The 26,322-nt window shown below is 37.0% G+C and overlaps 1 protein-coding gene across 1 annotated transcript in view; it reads left to right on the top strand.

The window, feature by feature from the left end:
- The window catches only part of LOC140243859 (uncharacterized), a 342,981-nt gene that overhangs the window by 112,877 nt on the left and 203,782 nt on the right, over window positions 1-26,322 (top strand). Inside the window, exons 8-9 of the mRNA XM_072323532.1 lie at window positions 4,686-4,808; window positions 9,543-9,666. Of these exons, the coding sequence (XP_072179633.1) occupies window positions 4,686-4,808; window positions 9,543-9,666 (247 nt within the window). The remainder of the gene's footprint in view (window positions 1-4,685; window positions 4,809-9,542; window positions 9,667-26,322) is intronic.

Genomic DNA, 26,322 nt, shown 5'->3' with positions numbered 1-26,322 from the left:
TGTTAGATCAGATATGGTCGTCAGATATCTGGAGTATCTGTGGGTGGCTGCTTTTTTCTTTTTGTTCACTTCTGTATGCCGTTCTTTGGAAAGAAAACCTCCAATTTATGGATGAGTAGGTGGATTATAACCTCAAAAATGTGAAGGAAAAGTTGTATCAGAGGAGAATTTGTTTTGATGGAATGTGCTGATTCTAAATGATGAGCTTAAAGGAGAATCTGTTTTCATGGAATGTGCTGATTCCAAATAATGAGCTTAAAGGGACTCTCTACCCTGGAACTTGGCTCAAAAAGGAAGTAATGTCACAACACATTGATAAGTGAAAGTTTTATTTGATTTGGAGAGCAATGACAAAAGGATGGATTTTTACAATTTTTTTTTTTTAATCCTAAACATCTTTTCCATGACACGGTGGTATCAATAACAGTGGAATGTATGTGCAAAGGAAGTGATATTATTGCCTGACAACTCTTAACCCATTGAGGGCGAGTCCCGAGTATACTTTGGTAGGTGTCTATGGGAAATGCGTGCTTTAGCAAAATCAGTCTGTCCTCAACGGGTTAAGTATTGGTTTTTACGTAAGAGAACTATGAACTAATTTTTTTATCTATCAGTCTTTCGGCAACTACATATGTAATCTTCACTTGCACAAATTCAGCAATATTGCTAAATTTCTGCAAACCTTGAAGAACTTAGGATGCAGAATATAATGTTTTAACTTGGCTTCATCTCAGTAATAAGAAAAAAAGAAATCATATTTACTTGAGATTCCTGTCATGGGTAGATTGAAGACCAGTGGTGCTTTGTCATCTGGCTGCATATATGACTGTGACCAATATATCTGTTCTTAGAGAACATGTGAGACTTATAGTACTTTCCTTTCATTTTTCCTGACTGAAACCTTCGGTATTCTGTTTGTGTGATTGTTTCTCTGTATATTGAAATCAGCTATACCATGGGCTGGTTTCCCCTTTTAATATTTAAAGGACTTCTGTAGCCTCATACATCTTTTTTTTTTTTCATTAATTTGATGTTCATCTGCTATTTTTAGAAGTTAGATTTTGCTAATTTCTCTTTTACTATTGTGTAGAAATTTCATTTTTTCTCTTGCCGATAAAACACTGAATTACTTTGTTTGCTTGTTTTTTGTTTTTGTTTGATTGTTTGTTTGTTTGTTTGTTTGTTTGATTGTTTGTTTGTTTGTTACTTCCAAGGCAGAAAACATCAAATGTCACTTATGAAATCGGATGAGATTTATATTTTTGGTTGCAACTGGCTTTCATTCTTATTTCATACATAAAAAATGCTTTGAAGTGACTATTGGTGACTGATTATTCATATGCTTCAGTCAGCTTATTCAAACACGAGGCCACATTCTCATTCTGCATCATTGCTGTCCTTATGTCCAGCAGTGTTTACTACTTTTCAGGGGCATACACAATTATCTGCCATTCCTTTAAACACATTGTAGTATGCCACAATTCAGCCTTCTAAAATGTTATCCCTCTTGGTAAGATTATGAGGTGCACAATTGGGGACCTCGATACGCTCCTTGTTGTTGTTATTTGCTTGTTTGCCTTTGTTCTGATTTTGTGCGGTGTGTGATCACCGGACAGAAATGCTTCAGTGGGTTTCTGGCTAGATTAAGAATAATTGCATTTGGAAACCTTTTACCTTTTTTTTTTCTTTAAAGACTAGTCACTAATCCTGATATTATGTATAATACAAGGTCAGAGAAATGAAGAAAACCAATTTTGTGGCAATAATCCAAGGAATTATTGCTTTTTTTCTTCCTTTTCCCGAGAATCTCAGAGATTATTACTTCATTTGAGCAAAAAAAAAAAAAGAAAAAAAAAGAAGGAATTTTAGGGAGAAGGAAGGTGGCATTAATGCAGCTACATTTTTTTTTTTTTTTTGTCGAGACACCACGGAGTATCCTGTCTTTTTATAGCAGAGGGCATACAATGCATTGCACTGTGATATTTAGACAGGGCACCCACTGCTAAACCAAGCTTCGATTCAATCAGTAACTTGATTCTTGCGGACACTCTCCAGCCTCACTTCCATCTGGCTTCTTTTTTCTTTTCTTTTTTTCTTTTTTTTGTCCCCTTCTGGCTATGAGCAGAATAGCTTGGAATGTGTTTATATATGGTATATAGATATATTTATATTTCACTCAAACATGATGCCATATTCTCATCCTGCATCATTGCTGCATGTGTCTGTGCTGCAGTGCATACCACCTTTCAGTATGATACTGTATACGCCATTTCATTTTCCACAAGTTGGGACTTCCTGACAATTTTGCATGTGGGTAAATTTGTCATAGTGAGGTACAGTATCGCGCAGAGAAATGTATGCGTGCATGTCACTTTAACATTCGGATCAGAGTCAATATTTTAGCATGCCCTTGAATTTGCAAGTAGCACGCAACTTGTGAAATTCCTAAGAAAATAAAAACTGCACAAAATGTTCACTGTATACAGTATTTGGCTCATACAGTGTACATTATGTGTAAATTTAGATAGATAGATAGGTAGGTAGGTAGGTATATAGATAGATAGATAGATAGACAGATGGACAGACAGACAGAGAGAGGATGAAAGAGACAGACATACACAGAGAGGCAAACAGAGACAGACAAGCAGACAGACAGACAGACAGAGATTACTAGTTGGAGGATGAGATGTGATCTTGTGGAGGCTTGAGGTTTAGACACTCTGTCTGTCTGGTATTATTCGTAGTCTGTCAATTGACCACAGTATTATTCTCATCCACAAACCTGTCTCCTTTACATCTGATCATTAGCCACCAAATGTGAACTTCAGCTCTTCCACACTTATAAATAGTATCACTACTTGATGGGATACTGATATAAAGTAAGATATTTTCACGGCATGAAATTTTCACAAATTGGGCTGATGGCCTTTTATGCGGGACGAAATTACCACAAATTGCCACTGACATTCATTGCATATAGTGTAGACAAAAACTTGCACATGCATTTCTGGTTTTACAGGACAGTGTTCTCTTTGATGCTTGCTTGTTGGTTTGGTGTTTTTATAATTGTCTCCCCTATCGTGTAGAAAGTTGATCCCCTTTCCAGTAAATAATGACCTCATATTTGATTTAATTCACAGAGTGATATAGAGAAGAGCCTGCCTAACTTCAATCACACACATACAAATGATGCAGTGGCAAATTGATGCCATTATCATTTGATTGAACTGTTTTATGAGAAATTATGAATATTCAGTTCAACATTTATCATTACTCTAAAATTCCCACGTAGAAATTAGCCTTAATCTGTGAAAAAAAGATTTATTTACTAGTGTATTATTTGATTTAAGTACAATTAAGCTTAGTATACATTTATAGTTCTGTTCATCAGAAGAATGATATAAAGTGAAGGAGGCATTAAAATGGCGTGTCCCCTCAGGGAAAATGTGGATTTTGTACGCATCAATCATCTTGGCTAGAATCTTGCATCTCATTGTCCCCATGGCAACCGCCATGACAACTGTCTTGGCTGGTTAATCCACCGAGTGGGGTGCGTAATCACCGGGGGGCGTCGCAGCTATTTTAGCAGTCGACCGTCTCAGAATCAGGCTTGTAGCTTGAACCGCCAGAGTCTGGAATTAACTTATTGTGATAGAAAGCCATTCGTGGTGTAAGCGGAGAAATCTGTTTGAAGAGAATGAATATATACTGTTTAAGAGAGAAGGATAGACAAGTGGACAGATAGATAGAGATAGAGAAAAAAATATATGCAGATACAGAAAGATAGAGACAAATAGAAATATATGGGCAGATAAGAAGATAGAAAGACAGATAGAGGTAGATAGATAGATGGATAGATAAATATTAAAGAGAGATACGGTAGAGAGAGAAGAAGAAGAAGGGGGAGAGAAGTGGGAGAGAAGTGGGAGCAGAGAAATATTGAAAGACGGTGGTAGACTGGGATTGTAGGAAGGAAGAGATTGGAGAGAAAGATATACTTGAAGTGGATATGAATGAAAATATCATTGGACAAGGGAGATAAATGTAAGGGAAGAAAATATATGAATGGTAGGAAAACATAAAAAGGGGAGGGATATGGGAGGATGAAGGAGTGTGGGTGACAGAGCAGAATGGAAGGATGTGCATTTGACTTAGTTGTTGACATATGATATATGGTATTTGGTTTTTGCTAAATAGTATATGGTATATTGTATATGATACATGTGCATATGGTGTATGGTTTATGGTATATGGTATATGGTATATATTACCGCCCTAGTTACTTGTGAGACATACAATATTGCTGCATCCCCATGTTTGCAAGTCTTACTGCTGATGAATTGCTCTTCAAGTAGACATCAGTTAAGATATATAGCTAGCCCACTTTGATGTCAAAGCTCATTGGTTAACAGTGTACATAACCACAAAAACTGGATGAAATTGCCAGATGTTGAGTGCCTGATATTGGTTCCTTTAATTTCCTTGAACCTGAGCTGTCAAATGATATATAATGTGTCCGACTGTATTTCCAAAAACCTACAACAGAAGCTGCAAAAGACCACTCAACAGTCTTAACAAATCTTTAAGAGAAAATTGTGACTGACGTTAAGATGCCAGCAAGCCCCCTTGAAATATTGTCCTGAATTCAACCGTTGTACTTTAAATTTCTTTTACCGATGATGCAGAAAATGGAGAGAGTCCCCTGTTCCAGCCAGACGAGGAGGAGGAGGAGAATGGTGGAGAGGATGCACTCCAGCTCGATGTCCTCCCACCACCAGCCAAGAAGGATGAGAGTGAGGACGACACTGGTGAGTCTACACCCCCTCATCTCTTAATTTGCATAGATGATCCCATGAGCCTCTCCCCCTTGTCTGACAAGATTTATCCCGGGATTGTGCCTTGCATCTGCTTCCCTCCATTTCTATTTCTTGTTGTTCATAGATATAAGATTTAATTGAGGTCTTTAGCAGCTTTAACAACTTTCTTAGACCTGTTTCCCCACAAATCAATACTCTTTTATGCAAGTCTGAAAGAACTAGATTTTTGTTTGTTTTGTTTTTGAGTTTGCCTGTTGTTATTCCACAAAAAAATTAAGCTTTATAAGCCCAAGAGAAGCTTGGATAGGAAAATTATTCCAGAAGATAGAATATTGCCCTAAAGCCTGTTTTTAGATTGCTTGGGTTGAAAGAAAGTATACAAAAGTAGTAGAAAGTACTTGCAAAAGATCGTGTAAAAAGGAAATTTGAACTATGTGCATCATTTGGTACTTTTTGAACTCTGTTTTTTAGTATGCTGTCTAGTTTGCTTGAATTCTAGTATGTATTACAAAAGGGCATTCAACTACAGGAAGAATTCCCCTCTATTTCCGTCCAACCATTATACGGGTTAAAATGAGAAGCATAAGATTTGAGGGTGCTCCTATTTTGAAGTGGCTGTGTAAGAAAGAGAAAATATATCGTTCTTGAATGGATGATCCCTAAAGGTGAAAAGGTGACGGATCTCCGAGAGCAGATAACTCCCATCAGCTACACCGTGTAATCACAATATCATGATGTCGTCAGTCCTTCCCTTCATATAGGTTGGTGGACAACAACCGTAGATCACCTGATAAGATTGGAATTGCAGATTCCAGGTCATATTGTGATTTGTGGTGGATATTGTTGTATCCTCCAGCATCCTCTGTAGAATCTTCGAGGGATTTCTCTTTTTTTTTAATATGTGTGTTTTGTTTGTAATAATCTTGCTGGGAACAGGGTAATCATCCTGTGCAATCTGTCTGGTATGTCCCTCCCCCCCCCCCAAAAAAAAAAAATACAATTGGATTTTAGCATTGAGAACTTTCAGTATGATTAAGCTGTCTGAATGCTATTTCAGGGTCTAAAAATGTAACATCTTACTTATATTTTGCAGAAAAAAACCCCATTCAGTTTGTGTAAGTGGTCACAGAGAAATGTGAATTGTTGTGAAGCATGTTGTGGATGTGATTCTTCCAAGTTTTGCACTTGGATGCTCTTGGAAGTGCATTTTAGTGTGTAAACACAATGGACAGAACTTGGAGGGAAGGGATTCCTGACATGCTCTGCAGAAATCCTCATTTCTCTTTGACCACTGAAGCAAATCAGTTAGGTGTTTTTTTATTTATTTATTTTTTTCAAGACGTGAGTAATAAGTTACACTTTCATACCCTGAAATTGTATTTGGATTGATTTACTATTTTTCAAGTTATGATTGCAGAAGGTCCCATTGAATTTTTTTTTTAAACATATGGTACAATGGTTCTGCTCTGCAATTTTGACAGAGTCTTTTATTTCTCTGATTATTCTTTTAATGAATATTGAATACATAATGTATCATTTCCCCTGTTCAGGTATATTTTCTTGCTGACACCAAAAGCATTATCCCATTCTGTCTATCTCTGATTTACCAATTCATTTGAATTTTTTCCCCAGTCTAGCCACCAATTACCTTTTTTTTTAAGTACCTGTAGTTTAACATTAGAAGCAGATATATTAAAGAAAAAATATTCAATGCAGCCATTTAGTAATTCTTTCAGTGTAGCAGTGCTGCGCCTAAGACATGTAACTCCACAGAAATTAAGAATTATGTGACACTATAACTTTTATTCAATTAACAAAATAGTAATAATAATAATAATACATAAAATTTTGAAAGCACCTTTTCCATTCTGATTAAATGCTCAACGTGCTTGGATAAATAAAGTCAGATCAGTAATTTCACTGCCCTCCCCTTTAATTTTTTAAATAAATGTTTTAGTCTTAATCTTTAATTTCATGAGCATGTTTTTTTTTGTTTTTTTTTTTTTCTAATGTATGTTTAATCTTTATCTTCAATTTCATCTTGATTTCTGATACAGTGGACTCCCATTATAATGAAGTCCTCGGGACCGGCAGTTTTCTTTCGTTATATCAAAATTCTGTTATAACCGAACAGACAAACAATAAAATTGCATTTATAGATAATCTTGCGGCCTGAATTTTTACTTCATTGTAACCGGAATTTTGTTATAACCGTGTTTGTTATAATAGGAGTACACTCTATGAAGCTGATAATGCATTTCTTTAAAGTCTTAGCTGTCTTTTTTTCTTTTCTGTTTTGTTGGGGTTTTTTTTGCCTGTTCTCATTTATTTTACTTTTCCTTGCAGTCTTCTTGACATTCTCTTTATATCTTTCTGTCTATGTCACCATGTATATGTTTGTCCAATGTCTGCGTTTTCCTTGAACACATACACAAGCACACATACTCTCTCTCTCTCTCTCTCCCTCTCATGTTCTCTCTTATTTGTCCGGTCCGCCTGTTCCAATATTGAATGTGGTTTCTGGTCGAGAAAATCGAGCCCCCTCTCCATGAGCAATCATGCGAGGCCAGGGTCATTGATTTTGCCCAACGAAGTACATGCATATCAAATTGTGCAGCGCCGGCCGTGTCACTTGGCACGAGTGATCGTATTTTGATTGGTACTTGGTGGAAAGGGAGGGAGAGAGAGAGAAATATGTACAGTAAAAGTGATTTGAGACTGAGAGTCAAAATTGCAATAGCCCCACCTTGTGGTTGAAATTTGCGCAGTGTATTAGTTACCTCCTCAAGCTGTAATAAGCATAGGCTTGTTTGAAAGGAGAATGTGAAGAGATGCTAATAAACACCAGTGTGCAATGGACTTGCTCATACATTGTACCACCAGCTTGTAATCCATACTTTAGAGTATGCATTGAAACAGTTCGATGATAGGGTAGAGTGTGTGTTGGCAAGACACTCTGGCACATACACATGTATACTATTGACAAATATGCACAAATTTTGTACTTGCCATATTCAGGTTAGAATAAAGACACACACACAAACAAACAAACAAACAAAAGGCACATGAAACATTGGAAATGTTTCTTGGCCCTCGACTCATGCGGGATGAATGTTCTATCAACTCCATCTTGATCCCTTAACCCCATGCGGACTACCGTTTCAAACTGTCAGTGAATTTGTATGCAAGCAGGTTGCTCATGGCAGTGTGGGAATTAATCTGAGCCGCAGGCGACTTGAAGTAATATCTGGGTCATATATTTTTTTTCTCATGTTTTTCTTCTCTAACAAGTGTTTTTAGTAGGACAAATGCCTGTGGCGCATAGTCTTAAGAAGGTGGGCGTGCTATTATCGCCAAAGTGGGTCAGAGTGGAAACAGGTCAAGGAGAAAAAAAAAAAAAGTCTTATCAGATGATGCGTGACTGGAGGCATTCCGTTATTTTGTGATTTGGTTGTTGTTTTATTTTCATCATTTCATTTGTCATACCATTTCTAGCAATCATGTATTTTGTAACATCCATTTATGGCAGTCATTTGAATTATGAATATGAATATTAATGAGATGTATGGATAATGAATATGTATTGAATACTGATTAGATATTGATAATAATTCTGAATGTTCATAAGATATGGGGATAATCTACATGAATGATTGTAAGAAAAATGGAATTCAAGCTCAAGTTTATTCTCCATCTTCAGTGCAAGCCATAGCACATACAAACAAATGTAAACAAAAGAAACAGATGTCTGCATGAGTGATCCAAAGAGCTGGCTATATTAAATTTTGAAAAAGAGAAATTAACAATGAATTGAATATGAGTAGTATAAAGACATGGATAATGGATATCAATATTGATCAGCAAGACACAGGAATTTTTGGAAAATGTAGGGAGTAGACTTGAGAGTTTGAAGTTTTTCTGACATAGCACATTTATATGTGCTGATAATGCTTTGTAAGTTCACTCAATTTCTATTGTCCCGATCTCTGTATTTACTCGTTCGATTTGGGAACCTGGTAGCCTGCGAATTAAGTCTATGGGCATTTTAGAATTCAGTATGGAAGGGTTAGAAGTTATTGCTCGTTGAAGAACATGCATGTACATCCACTCAGATAAGCCCATGCCAATACAAATGTAGCTCAACCCCTCCCCCCCCCCAAAAAAAAAAAAAAAAAAAAATAGAGAAAAGTAAGAAATGAAAATACCAGAAAAAAAAAATGAAATTATGGTCCACCAAGATTTGGACCATAAATGTGAATTAATAAATGCGCTGTACTCATGTTGTTCATCTGCAGAAAGGCTCTGCCAAATATTAGTAAAATTTAGTGCATGTGACTTACTATTTCAGCCTTGTAAAATTCTGCATATTTCTTTAGTATTCTTTAAAGATATGTGCTTCGATGCAAAACAACCCACTGTACACCACAATCAAATTTTCATATGAACGATCAGGAAATTGTACATAGACATGTTTATACGATGTAGCAGCTATGGAAAGAACATGTTTGGGACAATGCTTGCCACTGCTTGCTTATGCTACCAGCCAGTGTAATGTCTGTGTGGATGCTATGTTTCTATGGCAACCTGACAATTACAGCTTAATTGTGGCGATGATTCTGTTTCGGCAACACATGGGGCATCATATGCAGTGAGTTGAATGATCGCTGTGCGGTCCAAAAATGGACTCGTTGCTTAAAAAATCTCTTCTTCATCTTCATCTTTCAGGGGATGTCGTTGCCATGCCGACAGACAGGTCTGGAGATGCTCCCGGGAGGTCGGAGGACACAGACAAGGATGACTCCTCGGAATCCGCCTCGTCTGGCTACATCTTTATCACATTTAATGAAACGTGAGTTCCATGGTCCCTGTGTATGAAAGTCTGGTTAAACACTGCTGTAAGATACAGCTGTAATTTCCAGTCTGTTATATGCCAGACATAAGATTCCCTCTTTATACCATGAATCTTTAGATGTCCATTCCCAATAAATACTTCCTTCTCTAAATGACAGGGCAGAGATGCCAACTGTTACTTTTTCTTTCCAGATTCTGTACTGTTCTGTTTGTTTGTTTGTTTTTCTGCCAAAAATACTTCATGTTTCTATGAAAAAGAAATTCTGCAAATTGTATTGCTAAACATGTCTATTGCAGGAAAGCTAGAAATATTGTTTTTCCACCAAAAATATGCCTTTTCATCCCTCATAGTACTGCAATACTGTTGACAAGGTTGGCAGTCCTGGGCCATATAGAGCATGGGATCAGTCAGAAATTTTACTGCCATAATAAATAAATAAATAAATAAAATACAATAAATAAATAAATAAATAGATAAACGAATGAACGAATGAAGAAACGAAAGAACAAATAAATAAATACATAGATACATAGATAAATGAATAAGTAAATAAATAAATAGATAAATAAATAAATGAATAAATCTAATAAAAATAATAGTAATTTTCATGGTTCTTCAGCTGTTGGCTTACTTGGAGGGAGCAAACTTTTCTCCAAACCCTTTTTATTAACCCGTTGATGACTAGTCCCAAGTATACTCAGACAGGTGTCTATGGGAAATGCATGTTGTAGCAACATCATCCCATCCTCAACGGGTAAAAGCAAAGATAGATTCAAGTAGGGCAATGATATGAAAATCAAGATTAGTGTGGAAGAGCTTCCATGAATATTGAGTGCAGCGCTTTCACATCTGTGGTGAAGGAGGGGAGGATGAACTACCTTTCTGTTATTTTAAACGATCATTCCTTTTCACCTTTGCACCTGACATCAGAAAAGAAAGTGATATTTATCCAAACTATGCTAGCAAACAAACTTTGTTCATTTTGTCATCTTGCAATTTTCTTCTGCGTACATTTCTTTCTTGTGATGACTGTCCATAGTTGCCATATGCACTTGTAAAACTGCAATTATTACATGCTGCCCTACCAGTGGAATAAATGTGATTGCCTGAGTGTTTCTAAGTAATTTGATTTATTCATAGATGTAATTATGGGGAAAAAATGAGAGGAAATGTAAAGTTTCAAGGTCAAATCATCCAATTTTCCTTCTATTTATTTATTCATTTACTTCCATATCAAAACATAACATTTACAAAAATCAAAACCCAATTGCCTTTTTGGTACAATTCATATATTTTGAATGGAGGGGTCATAGAAAGCACACACGAGGCTTGTTGGAAATGATCCCCTACAAACAATTATGAACATTTCAACTAAACAATTATCACACAAATTCAATTGAAAAAAATGAAGGCGGAAAATACAATGGAATGAGAAGAAAAGGGGCAGAGGTATTGACACCAACAAATACATCTACCACAATTGAAATCATACCTCACATGTGGTAGTCTCACACTGTGCAGGCCAGACATCAAACAACTGCATTCTGCTAGCAACAGTATCCCTGGGAATTCCAGCTAAATTTTATAGTTAAGAGTATCCGTAAAGCCATATTTTATCCTATTCCCGGTGACCCATTTGTTTTCCGTGGCTGCGATTTTCTGTTATTCCACATGCCCAGCAGGCAACCAAATTTCCAGGGCAGTCTTTTTTTTTAAATTAAAATGAGGTATTCATTCGTGCTGTAACACCAGCCCATGCTTTAGATTTGATGACATCAAATTCCTGCAATTCCTCTATTACGGAGATACTGAACTATATCGAATTTTTTCAAATCATTTTTAAAGGGATACGGAAATATATCAAATTTGGCCAATATCTTTTGAAGGGATACTGAAATATATCAGATTTGGGCAATTCCTTGTTTGAAGGAATACTGAAATATATCAAATTTGGGCAATTCCTTGTAAAATGATATGAAGAGAATTACACCAAAATTGCACGAGATGAGATTCTGATCCCCTGGATACAGTGTATGTTATCCTGCACTAGCCTTCATCGAGAGCAATACCCGGGCAAACGCTGAGTAAAGGGTACCACTCGTTATCTTTCACTGGGAATGAATTTTAGCCCGAAATGTAATATCATTCCTTCAAACGCAAGCAAGAACAAAGTGCTGCTGAAGTGTGTTTATGACTTCTTTATGATTTAGGAGATTAAAGATGTAATATTTCACTGAGTAGGAAAACAAAACGGTTAATTGTATAAGTCTCTAACTTGTGCACATTGTGGCCTGTCTAGAGTACTTTTAACCCGTTGAGGACGAGTCCCGAGTATGCTCGGGCAAGCGTATGTGGGAAATGGCGTGTTGTCGCAAAATCAAACAGTCCTCAACGGGTTAAAATTAGATGCACCCATTCTGGATTGAAGAGTAATATCTGTCATTGAGTTAGATTCTGTAAGTTTGCACTTAAGCACTTGCCCATTCACAAGCAAAGATTATGGATAGATATTATTCACCACAATTCACACATCAGCAAAGAATACAGTGTCTACATCAAAAGCACTTTGAATTTGAACTATGTGTGCCTAAACACTGTGTATAGCACAACTATACTAAGCCTCACCTGTGGTTAGTGCAATGAACTATGGTTGTAATGAACTTCATAGTGCTATAATAGTGCTATAGTTGTTGTTTTTTATTTTTTAGGTGTTCTTTGTGTGTGTGTGTGTGTGTGTGTGTGTGTGCGTCTGTGATTGCCATCAACCGCGGACCACTCCATCAAAAACTACCTTCTAACCGCGGACGTACGTGCTATGGGGGACCGTCCACGGTTGAGATAACGATTCAGTCGTATCAAATTTACGACAATAGAGAGGGTGTGTGAAAATTGGATTGATCAGAGATTCGTCCGCGGTTTCATGTAAAAGGGCAACTTGGTGGGTACGATTTGTGTAAGCAACATCGACCTGTGTATCACTGATGTTTCACAGCGCCCCCTCATGACGGCGCGGCTGCTGGAAACGTACGCGTACGTACGCCTGGCAAAGGCTGGCCTAGCTGCTAGCATACGGGGGTTTACGGCCGGCCCCGGCCACCACGATGCGCTGCAATTTTGCGCATGCAAAGCAGGCATAGCCACTATTGACAAATCCGAGGGCCGCCCAAACCACGGCACGAGACCGGCTAAAAGAAGGAACAGGGGGAACAGAAGTAGGGAGTGGAATCTACTCGAGATGCAACAAAGTAAGTGAGGCATATTATTTTATGGTAGCACAAATAACTGCAGTATCACATTTTGAGGGCTAGTTTTTATAATTATTCATTGTATTCATTTGTGTGCAAGCCACGAGTGCAGTGGCAATGCCAGTATGGATATTGGTCTAGGTGTCTCCGCGCTCTTTGCACGGCATGCCCGCGCTGACCGGCCTCTTTAGTTTTAGCCTTTATATCTCCGGGTTTGCCAAGCAAAATAGATCTGTAACGTTAGTATTCTATAGACTTCTAGTCTTTAGGTCTGGTCTCTAGATAAATATACTTGAACGACATGGTAACTTCCAGTGGTAACTACCATGGTAGTTACCACTACCATTACTTAGAACTACAACAGAAGAGGAAGATTGGATGTGAAGTGTGTGGGTTTTTTACCTGTAGGTCTAACTGAGGACTCTCTGATCTTTTTTTTTTTTTTTTTTTATACTGCTAGAGTAGGTGAGGGTAATTTCGGCCGCCTTGGCAAACTTTGGATCATATCTTCGCTCACACAATCTGATCTAATAATTATACTGAGTAGGTCCAGGGTAGTAGCACTAGCGTTACGTTAGCAGTCACCCGCCATACATCCTTCATAAGTGCCTCGTAGTACTTTATAGACTCAAGTCTAACAATGCATAACGTTAGTTTTATCGTAGATAGCTAGTACAAGAAACCTGGCTGCATAGATTTGGTGTCGGGACATAAAGTCTCTATTTCCTAATCACTTTAAAAACTGAGAATTTGGAAGTCGAGTGTGATTTTGCACTTCCTTACGTGTGCAAATAAGGAGACATGTCACATAGGCCTATTGTGAATAGATCTAACGTTATACGTGTAGAAAGTTCTAGTTGTGTATGTACACTGTCCTCATTTTCTGTCATTGTCATATTCTTTAACTTAATTAAGTTGGGGTTAAGCCACTTTGTTTTTGTTTGTTTGTTTCTTTGCTTGTGTTTTTGTAAACTAGACCCGAGGATACTATTACTATAGTACACATACAGAAGTTGTAGGCCTACCTACACTCCCTACAGTAGCTGGTATGCACTTCCTTAGAGTTACAATAACCATTGTGCAAGTAACCATCCCCTACCTAAAGTGGCAGAGATGTGAGATTCAACCCTGCCACTAGGGTGACAGGGCCGGGAGTTTTATGGCCCCCACATGAGGAGTAATTTCTGTAAGTTTTACATTTAAATGATAATAAGAACGAATAGTAGCCCTGAAAATAGTCTATAGTATTCAGTAAGGCAGAAGAAAGGGAACGATGGTCATGGCCTTAGATTTGAGTGTAGATGTGGATACCAAGCAAGTAATTGTATAATTATAATCTTCTAGTTCTAGCAGCACTTCACATACCGTACATATTTCTGCACAATTTATTGTTCACTCTACTTTGTATGTAAATTATGATTGGCCCTTGAGGGCCCGTGGCCCGTTGCATAAAAGTTACTATACTAACTTTGCCATCCAGTGGTAACTTATCTATGGAAATCTTGATTTCAGTTGGCTGTTGAGTATTGTTGCCATGGTAGTTACCACTGGATGGCAAAGTTACCATAATTATAACTTTTATGCAACGGTACGTCCCTGGTCTCCCAAAGTGCCATTACAGTATGCATACCACTCTGCAGTGCGCTGATCTTCAACTATGAAGGATGCACTTCTACAGAAGAAGAAGATTGGATGTGAAGTGTGTGTGTAATTTTTTTTACATGTAACCGAGGACTCTCCTCTATTGCTTGTGTACATTACTAGTATGCCTAAGTGCACATCATATGGATACCAAGCAAGTAAATAGTAATCTATAAGTACATTGAATGGGAAGTGTGTTTATTCGATCAATTGGGCAAAGAAAATTTCCATTCTTGGACAATAACATTTGGAGTTTATATCCAAAACAACTATTATTATTATTATTATTATTTGCCTGGTTTATCCAAACTACTTACAACCTGACATACCGTTCACATGAAATAAAGACAGTCCTCCATCAATAGCCGGGTTCACACGTACACCAATTAGCGGGATAAGCATCGCGATGCTAATCCCAAGAAATCTTGCGCTGGTTCGTCAATTAGCGGGATAATTGGCCCCGCGCTGGTACGTGTGAACGGTCGGGATTAGAATCTCGAGTTTTTATATCCCATCATGCAATGCGCACATCACAACAGCGAGGCCTCTGCGAAGAGGTCCTTCACCTCTTTGGAGCACAACAACAACAGCGCGCGAACCACACCACTGACGCGTAAAAGACAATGGACAAAGGAAAGTGCGCGCAGGCAGTGATAGAGAAGGGCGCTGCGTGACCCAGTTTGCAGGCTTTGCTGTTATCTCTATCGGCAATTAGCGGGATAATTTAGTACGTGTGGACGCTCGCCAAATTAGCGGGATACCGATCGCGATCGCTATCCCGCTAATTTGGTACGTGTGGACGCTCGCAAAAAAACTCGGGATGAGCATCGCGATCGTCATCCCGCTAATTTGTACGTGTGAACCCGGCTAATGACATGCATTGTAAATGCGCGCAGGGTATCCATACTACAGATTTCAACTGGTAAAAATGCAAGTGTTCTAGGGGAAATAAAGAGGATAGCTGTTTCTCTCCTTGATTCTACTATTTATCAAAGAGGCTCTTGGTTCATAGACCTATTTTTGGCTTATACTAAAACATTAGGTTTGAGTGTATGTGGATACCATGCGAGCAAATCACAATCTGCATTGTTACATTGAATGGGAAGTATGCTTATTTGCCTAGTTTATCCAAATTATAAATGTACTCTATCAAGCCTGAGTTGAGTACACATGCATAAGAGAACAGTCCTCGATTACAAAATTTGTAATCAAACATGCATGGTACAATGTATATATCCTACAGATTCCATTAACTTGTAGTACATGGAAGTGTTCAAGGGGGGGGGGGGGGATAACCATCTCGATCTCTCATGGTTTTAACTTTTCAGCAAAGAAACTCTTGGTTTGTACATGCAGAACTATTTTTTGGCATGGACCAGAACATTAGTTTTGAGTGTATAATGGATCAAGCAAGTGTATAGTATATAATCTTGGTAGATTGGATGTGAATTGTGAGCTTTTGACTAAGGACTGTCCTCTATTGCATGTGTACATTAGGTTTGAGTGTACAAGCCAGTGGATACCATGCAAGCAAATTATAATCCAAGTACATTGAACGGGAAGTGTGTTAATTTGCCTAGTCTATGATTCTTAAATTACTCAAACCTAATTTACACAGTCATTACAGAACAGTCCTTAATTATAGATGTAAATAATCAAACATGCATTACATGTCCATAGTACAGATTCCAACTGGTAATGTACTTTGTAAGTTTTCAAGGAGAAAAAAAAAAAGAGGATATATGTAAGTGTCTCTCTCCTGGATTCTATGTTTTATCAAAGGAGCTCGTGGGGTAATAGAAAGGGAGATCAATACTTTTCGTGCATGCAAATGAAACAAAATTTTAGAGTGAGTCATGGCCTAGATGGGAATCTCGTATAACCTCACTCTCAAATGATAGTATTCAAAGTTGGCTGCCCTGTATTGGGTTTTCTGGCCACTGGAATTAATCCAAGATGCCATAGATATTACTTTGTTGTTCCAAGTTACTTGTGTATTTTCTATGATAGCAAAGAAAAAAGTCAGCCACATAGCGTAGATGCAAAATGGCAAATAGATTACATGTGAAACAAAGTGATGGGTGATGTTATCAAGATTTAAATATGGAAACTGAATGGAAAACTGCCCTTCATCAATGGAAGTAAACACAAGTCACTGATTTCCATTTTTTGGTAGTAACTATATTCTGATAAAAATGCAGGGCATGCATACTCAGGTTGGTCATAGTAGAAATATGAAATAAGATTAAATATGTTATGATAGTAGATATTTGGGGAATATTGTTCCCTTGACAATCTGGATCAGTATTTGAATAATTTCAACTGATTTTACTTCAATAATTATGCAAAATACCCATAAACATGATTCTCCACACAATAAACGAATGTGGGACAAAGTGTCCCATGTACTACGTAATTGTCCCATATGTAACATGTTATATCTGTCTTAAATCAGAACCTGTAATAACAGTTTTTTGCCTCATGACTTGAAACTTGAGTTTTGTGACTTTTATCATGCTGACTTAGAAGTTACAGACTGTATAGAATGAACTACTTTCAGAGAGTTTTGAGGTTGAAAAAATGTTCATAATAACAAAGTTTTTCCTGGTCCCATATGTAACGGCACATATTTTCTCTTCTAAAATCTGTAGTTGTCAAGGTAATTTTCTCCATTTTTTACATGATTCTTCTCCTAGATATCAGTCAACATGATAAAGTCCAATATGATCAAAGGCCATTAACACTATTTTTCAGGTCATAAAAGTCTCTGAGTGTCCCATACGTAATATGTGCATTATCTTAGACTTGCCCTAATCCTTGCAATGGTAGCATATGAACCTTTTGAGTTTATTTAATATCTTCTTTTGGTAATGATCTTTACTAAAAATTTATTACATATGTGTCAAAAAAGTAATTTTTATTGTTTGTAAATTTGTGTATTTTGTGGTTTTCATATATGTGCATGCTTCTGGCCACCAGGACATTTTTTTTTTCCAGTTTCTTACTGTGCACGTTTCAGAACTCATCTTGGTCAATTTGTTTCCACAGCTTCATTCACCATATCCTGTGCTGACAGCACCCCTCCCACCTCCCATTCATCATTAAGTTCTTCTGACTACATTACCCCTCCTCCTACTCCTAATTCTGAAATTTCTTCCACATCGCTTTCTCCATCTTTGCCTTCTCTCTCATTGTGTTCAACCCATCCACTTCCTCCCGTTTCTCCTTCTCCTTCTCTCACTTCCTTCCATTCTATCCTGCCTTGCACTCCTTCTTCTTCTTTCTCTGCATTCCCTTCTCCCCCTCCTGCTTGTTCCTTTATTTCTCATCCACCCTTGATTTCAGCTCCTTCCCATCACTCAAATCCTATTCCTACCACTGTTCCCAGTTCTCTTCCTGCTTCTTTCCATTCTGTGTTGTATTTCTTTCTTGTTTTACTTCTCCTCTTGCTTTTCCTTCTCCTTCTCATTCTTGTTTGTGTTTTGAAAAACTAATCGTCATACTGCAGTTGTTGTTTTTTTTATGTTCCCTTTATGGAGGTGGGGGGGGGGGGGGATGTGATCATGGGACTAATCTCCATGGGCTCTGTTGGTAAGTACATTTTGTACATCAACTCATTACCTTGATTTTTATTTGCAGTTATGTGATCAGCTGCATAGCAGACTACCTATCAATTTCGTCAAGATTTTTCCTCTTTCTTTCTTTTCCTTTTTATTCTTTCCAACTATTTTTTGTTCGCGGATTATCACTATAATGCGATGCTCCCTGTGCTTGTAACTTGGCCATCGTATATGTGCCAGGACCAGTTTTCTCATGTATTAGTTTTTTGTAGTTCGGATCACGTGCAGCCTGTAGGTGCCATTCTATCTTTTTTTCAAAGCCTTATATTGGCAATAAATTCATTACCAAAAATCATATCAAAAGCAAATTTGGTACACATAAACTTCCACATCATGGTCACGTCCTGAATGTGTAACTGTCTTGTCGCATCTTGGTCTGTCCATGTTACACGCGTTCACCATGAAGTCTAGAAATGGTACAAAACACAATTTTCAATAGAATTTTACAGCTATTATTATCTTCTCTCAAAAAAATGAGCCATTCAATCGAAAAACAGCAAAGTTCCAATGAGTACCGGTATTCATAATTTGACCATCATAATTATGTAAGTACATACTATTCTGTCCTGCTTTACATGTGTTCCCCCATTTTTTTTTTTTTTTCATCTTGGCATAGATTTTAATGGATTGCTTGATTGGAGCAATTTGGGGGCACAATTTTCTCTCATTGAAGTGTTCTAGATTATATTCAGGGAAAATGCACATGGGAAACAGAAAATAAAGAGACATCTCTGAAAAGTACCCATTTACTGTGGAAATGCCCATTTATTATATTTATATCAAAATAATATAGGGGATGTAATGAAAAGCTAATGGAGAGAGCACGTAAAAATATTATTACACCCTTGACAGTGGTAATTTACTGTTCCATCTGAATTATCATGCATTAGGTCGCTAGTACACCGTTTGTGAGCAAGCGAAGCGCGCGAACACTTGACAAAATTAAAGTAGCAAATCCAAAAGAAGTAGTATAGTGTACACAAAGTGTACACAAGTGTACACTTTGTTGTAGCTCTCACTATTAACTCTTTATGTGCCATGGTGGAAAACCCCCGTGTGCCACGTTATTCTGAGACAGGAAGGTACAGTGTAGTCATGCTTTGAGAAGGAATTCTGTTTTCCCAATGTGTATAAATTCTACAGATTTCTGTTAAGATGGGCACAATAGCAGCCAAAGTTAAAGAGGAATGCCAAGCTTTGTTTCGATATAAATTATATGACGAATCTATTTTCAATTTTCTTTTAAATGACCACTTGCTACATTACTGTAAAGGCATGACTTTTGCACGTAAAACCGTGACAGTAACTTAGAATGTACGAGCAAATCTAGTTGGGAACACGGCTTGATAGTCAATCACCACATAGAATGCAAGCCGTATGAGAAACAAAAGCACGAGATATACGCTTTCATTGTGCCACGGGATTAGAAGTGATCGCTTCGCCGATTTATCAATCGGTTTTGGTGGCTTTGTTTGTTGAGCAGAATATGCGAAGTTGGCACGCCGTTGACTGAGTCGAACGTGCGAACGTGGCATGTAAAGAGTTAATTAATTGTATCCAATATAGGTATATATCCATATATCGTTATTGGTATCCATATACGCTCAAACCTAATGTCCTGGCCGCCCATGCCAAAAATAGGTGTATAAACCAAGAGCTTCTTTGTGAAAAAGTAGATTCCAGGAGAGAGACAGTTATTTTTTTCCTCTTCCTTGGACACTTACCTTTACAATGTATTACAGTTGGAATCTGTAGTATGGATATACCATGGATGTTTGATAATTTACATGATGAAACTGAGGAGTGCTCTCTATTGCATAGCATGTATACATCAGGTTTGATTTTAAAAGTTGGAAAAACTAGGCTAATAAACACACTTTCCTTTATGCTTACAATGTAGATTACAATTTGCCTGCATAGTATTCATGCACTCAAACCTTACGTGTATGTACACAAGCAATAGAGGACAGTCCTCAGTTACATGAAAAAAAAATCACACTTCACATCTAATCTACTCTTTGTACATAGATTATGTACAATACACTTGCTTTGTATCCATTGTATACACTCAACCCTAATGTTCTGCTCCACTTTAATATTCCAAAAATACCGTAGATCTATGCATGAGACCTTCAATGATAGAAACATATAGAATCCAACAGAGAGAGACAGATATTTTTTTTTTGTTTTCCCCTTCAAAACTTGTGTATTAACAGTTGGAATCTGTAGTATGGCTATACCATGCATGTTTAATTATTTACATGTAATTGAGGAATGTTCTCTACTGCATGTGTAAATCAGATTTGAGCAATTTGGATAAACCAGGCAAACAAACACACTTCCCATTCAATGTGCTTAGATTACAATTTTCTTGTTTGGCATCCACTCATATACACTCAAATGTAACACAAGAAATAGAGGACGGTCCTCAGTGACATGTAAAAAAATCACACTTCACATCCAATATACACTTGTACCTGGATTAATATGTACAATACACTTGCTTGGTATCAACAATCATTTAACCGAATGTTCTAGTCCATGCAAGGAGGTTCTTGGTCCATGCCAAATACAATGTAGGAAAACCAAGAGCTTTTTTTATAAAAAGTAGAATCCAGGAGAGAGATGGTTATCTTTTTTTTTTCCTTACAGACACTTACACCAAATTACCAGTTGGATTCGTACAATTGTACATGTAGCGTGGATATACCATTCATGTTTGATTATTTACATGAATCGAGGAATGTTCTCTTTTGCATGTATACACATGTACATCAGGTTTGAGTAATTTGGCTAAACGAGGCAAATAAACACTTCCCATTCAATGCACTTTGATTTATAATTTGCTTGCTTGGTATCCACATACACTCAAACCTAATGTGCACGAGCAAATAGAGGACAGTCCTCGGTTACATGTAAAAACTCACACTTCACAACCCATCTATCAAGATTATGTACAATACAATATACTTATTTGGTATTCATACACTCAAACCTAATGTTCTGGTCCATGCAAAAAAAAAAAAAAAAAAAAAAAGATCTATGCACCAAGAGCTTCTATGGTAAAAATGTATCCAAGAGAGAGAGAGAGAGACAGAGACAGACAGTTATCTTTTTGTTATCCCCTTCAACACTTACGTGTACTGGAGTATTACCAGTTGGAATCTGTAGCATGGATAAGGATATGTATGCATTACTATGCATGTTTTATTATTAACATGTAATTGAGGACTGTTCTCTATTGCATGTGTACATAGATTTGAGCAATTTGGATAAACTAAGCAAACGAACACACATTTCCATTCAATGTACTTAGATTACGATTTGCTTGTTTGGCATCATCATATACACTCAAATATAAGTACACAAGAAATAGAGGACGGTCCTCAGTGACATGTAAAGAATCACACTTCTCATCCAATCTACCTAGATCATAATGCAACTTTGTATACTTCCTTGGTATCTACACTGTACAATAAAACCTAATGTTCTAGTCTATGCCAAATACAATGTAGGAAAACCAAGATTTTTATTTTATTTTTTTTTTTAAATAAAAAGTAGAATCCAGGAGGGAGATCAAAATCTTTTTTTTTCTTCCTTATAGACACTAACACGTATTACCAGTTGGAATTTATAGCATGGATATACCATGCATGTTTGAATATTTACATTCTTGAATCGAGGAATGTTCTTTCTTGCATACAGAAAGTGTACGTCAGGTTTCAGTAATTTGGATAAACAAGGCAAATAACCACTTCCTACTCAATGCACTTATAGATTTACAATTTGTTCGCTTGGTATCCATACACTCAAACCTAATGTACACAAGCAAATAGAGGACATCCAGTCCTCAGTTACATGTAAAAAAAAATCACACTTCACATCTAATCTACCTAGATTATGTACAATATACTTGCTTGGTATCCATATACCCTCAAACCTAATGTTGTGGTCCATGCAAAAAATAGATCTATGTATACCAAGAGCTTCAATGATAAAAAGTAGAATCCAGGTGAGAGAGACAGTTACCTTTTTGTTCTCCCCTTAGTGCTGTAAGTATTGAAGGGGAGAACAAAAAGATAACTGTCTCTCTCTCCTGGATTCTACTTTTTTATCATTGAAGCTCTTGGTATACATAGATCTATTTTTTGCATGGACCACAACATTAGGTTTGAGTGTGCATGGATACCAAGCAAGTATATTGTACATATTCTAGGCAGATTAGATGTGAAGTACGTGTGATTTTTTTACATGTAACTGAGGACTGTCCTCTATTTGCTTGTGTACATTAGGTTTGAGTGTATGGATACCAAGCGAGCAAATTGTAAATCTATAAGTGCATTGAATAGGAAGTGGTTATTTGCCTTGTCTATCCAGATTACTGAAACCTGATGTACACATGCAAGAAAGAACATTCCTCGATTCAAGAAAGCTGTATTGTACTGGAGTATTACCAGATGGAATCTGTAGTATAGATATGGATTATATGCATTACTATGCATGTTTTGTTATTAATATGTAATTGAAGACTGTTCTCTATTGCATGTGTACATCAGATTTGAGCAATTTGGATAAACTAGGCAAACAAACACACATTTCCATTCAATGTACTTAGATTACGATTTGCTTGTTTGGCATCCATAATTATACTTGTACACTTAAATGTATGTAAGTACACAAGAAATAGAGGACAGTCCTCAGTGACATAAAAAAAAAATCACGCTTCACATCCAATATACCTGGATCATGTACAATACACTTGCTTGGTATATCCGTGTGTACAATAAAACCTAATGTTCTAGTCCATGCAAAAAAAAAAAACCAAAAAAAAAAAAACAGATCTATGAACCAATTGAAAGAGCTTCTTTGATCATAACAAGTAGAATCCAGGAGAGAGACAATTATCCTTCTTTTTCCCTAGCAGATTATTGAGATTACATATTACCAGTTGGAAATTGTAATATCTACATGTAGAATGTACCATGCATACATTGTATGAGGAATGTTCTCTATTGCATGTGTACATCAGATTTGAGTAATTTGGATAAACAGGACAAACAAACACACTTCCCATTCAATGTACTTCGATTACGATTTCCTTGCTTGGCATCCATAAACACTCAAATGTAGACACAAGAAATAGAGGACGGTCCTCAGTTACATAAAAAAAAAATTCACACTTCACATCCAGTCTACCTAGATGTATACAATACATCTATGTACCTATGTACAATACACTTGCTATAGTATCCATACACTCAAACTGAATGTTCTGGTCCATGCCAAAAATAGCTGTACTATAGTGTATTGTACACATTAAGAGCTTCTTTGATAAAAAGTAGACACCAGGATAGAGACAGTTATCTTTTTTTTTTCTTCCTTGGACACTTATGTATTACCAGTTGGAATCTGTCGTAAGAATTTACCATGCATGTTTTGTTAATTACATGAATCGAGAACTGTTCTCTGTTGCATGTGTTACATCAGGTATGACTAATTTATTGGAGGAATGAGGCAAATAAACACTTCCCATTCAATGTACTTAGTGACAATTTGCATGCTTGGTATCCATATGCACTCAAAACCTAATGTACTTTGTAGCAATGAGAGGACAGTCCTCAATTACATGTGAAATATCACACTTCACAACTAATATCCCCTAGATTATAACACTTGCTTGGTACATCCACCCAAACCTAATGCTCTAGTCTGTGCCAAAAATAGATCTATGGACCAAGAGCTTCTTTGATAAGTAGTAGAATCAAGGAGAAAGATAGAACCATCCTTTTTTTTCTCCACACTTACAAGTAGATTACGTATTACCAGTTGGAATTTGTAGTGCGGATAAATCACACATGTACATGTTTATTTTCATGTACATATCATTGAGCATTGTTCTCTATTGCATGTGTATGTCAGGTTTGAGTAGTTTGGATAAACCATGGTGCAAGCAAATAAACAGACTTTAAATTTAAAGGGATCGTACAGTTTTGGTTGAGACCTAATTTCAGGTTTCTAACATTTTTGGTGAAATAATGAGAAACCTCTTATAAAATATGAAAGAGCATGTAATTCTATGAGGAATTCAATGTTTATTTGATGAAAATTGGTTTTGATATGGCTGAGATATCCAAAAAAGAGTGATTCTAATAAAGTGTGGGACCCACACTTTATTACGATCGCTTTGTTTTATTTTGTTTTTGGATGTTTCAGTCATTCCAAACCCGATTTTCATCACATAAACTTTGAATTCCCCTTAAAATGGTACACTCTGTACTATATCTTAAGTGTTTTCTTGGTATCTCGCGAAAAGTTAAAAGCCCAATTCTCAGCTACACCAATACTATACATGTGCCATCCCTTTAATGTACTTAAATTATGATTTGCTTACTTGGTATCCATATACATGTAAACCTAATGTACACAAGCAATAGAGGACAGTCCTCAGTTTATGTAAAAAATCACAATTTACATCCAATCTACCTACATGTAGATTATAATTGATTGGTATCCAATACATGCAGGTGTAAAGCATATAATGCCACAGTGTGTCTTGGCATTCAGTTGTCCTGTGCTACACATCAGCAATCCTGCCCCGTTTAGATCCACCCCAGTGTCTCTGTGTCACCTCTCAAGTCAGCATTGGGTCCAGATCGCTCCAGGCCACCATTCACGAGCTCATCCATCCAAATGTAGCCCTCTGTCCAAGTATTCCAGCTCCTCAAAACTTGTCAATAAGGAGCTCCCAGACTCCATCTCAAGTTCAGCTCACCCAATCAGAGAGATATTGAACACCGGCCGACACTTTATAATAATAATAATAATAATAAATATCATTTGTAAAGCGCTTATTACAACATTTCTAAGTTTATCCTGCCTCTATTAATAAAGTTACTTTTCAAGAGAGTCGTACTTTTCAAGAGAGACGTTTATCCTGCCTCTATTAATAAAGTTACTTTTCAAGAGAGTCGCAAATAATCAAAACAGTTACTTAGTCTGACATACTGCATTGTACATCTCCAGTCCTCAATACACCCTTCCTGCAGTGTCAGCCATCCTGTGGTGAGCAAAACATCATGTCCAGCAATATTTTGCTGTTTTTGTGCTCCACGTACATACACCAAAACTTGTTGAAATTCCCATCCCCATGCACTCCTGACACCAAATGTAGAGAAACACGGGGAGGGCATATCACCCTTTGCACTTCTGTGGGCTTTTCTCACAGTCCCATTATTGTGACTGTCATCAGCACCATTGTCACACTTACGTACTACTAGTACTCAGACATAGGGAAATTTGAAATTGGTTTATAGTCCCAATTTGACCTTGGCAGCTTTATTTCTGTAACCACAGGGTATATATTCACCATATCTACCAAAGTGTCTCAAGGTATTTCAAACTTCCAAGATGATACAATTGTACAAGCTCTGCCACTCCATTAATTCTTGGACTAACTGATGAAGAGCAATGCCAGCTCATCATAATTCTCAGAAAATGTTCTTTTCCTACACACTGAAGGTCTGTACTCGGCCAGACCTAACATTCAACTCCTCCCACACCAAAAAGCTAACTTCCACAATCATGAAAGGACAAAGTAAAGGAGCTCCAAATCCGTTGTCTCCCACCATTTCCCAAGTTCATTCAAAGTTGCCAACTTAATTCCCTAACAAAGCATACTGCCAAGTTCCATAGCTGTGTACACAGAGAAGGCATAATTTAATACACAAAGACTAACTTACCCCTTTCCCTGTAATCTACCAGTTAATCCTTGTAATCCCAACTAAATTGCCCAACCAATCTCCTAACAAAGAACAGGTCAATTAAACACTAACAAAAATAACTGCACTTTAGCTGCAATTTGCAGTTTAGTTTTCTGTGTGTACTGGTGTACAATTAATAACACATAATGACAATTCCAATAAACAGCAAAATCTAACACTGTATCCCTCACAAAATGTGAATAACATGTACTTCATGTGTATTGTACATAATCTAGGTAGATTGGATGTAAAGTGTGATTTTTTACAAGAAATTAACTGCAGAGGACTGTCCTGGAGATCTATTTGTTTGTGAGCATTAGGTTTGAGTTTGTATGCATGAATACCAAGCAAGCAAATTAAAATCTGAAGTGTGTGCATTGAATGGGA

This window comes from Diadema setosum, chromosome 20 (genome assembly GCF_964275005.1).
Source record: "Diadema setosum chromosome 20, eeDiaSeto1, whole genome shotgun sequence".
NCBI classification, from domain to species: domain Eukaryota; kingdom Metazoa; phylum Echinodermata; class Echinoidea; order Diadematoida; family Diadematidae; genus Diadema; species Diadema setosum.
Note: the sequence above shows the minus strand (reverse complement) of the source record. Positions and strands in the feature narration are given on the sequence as shown.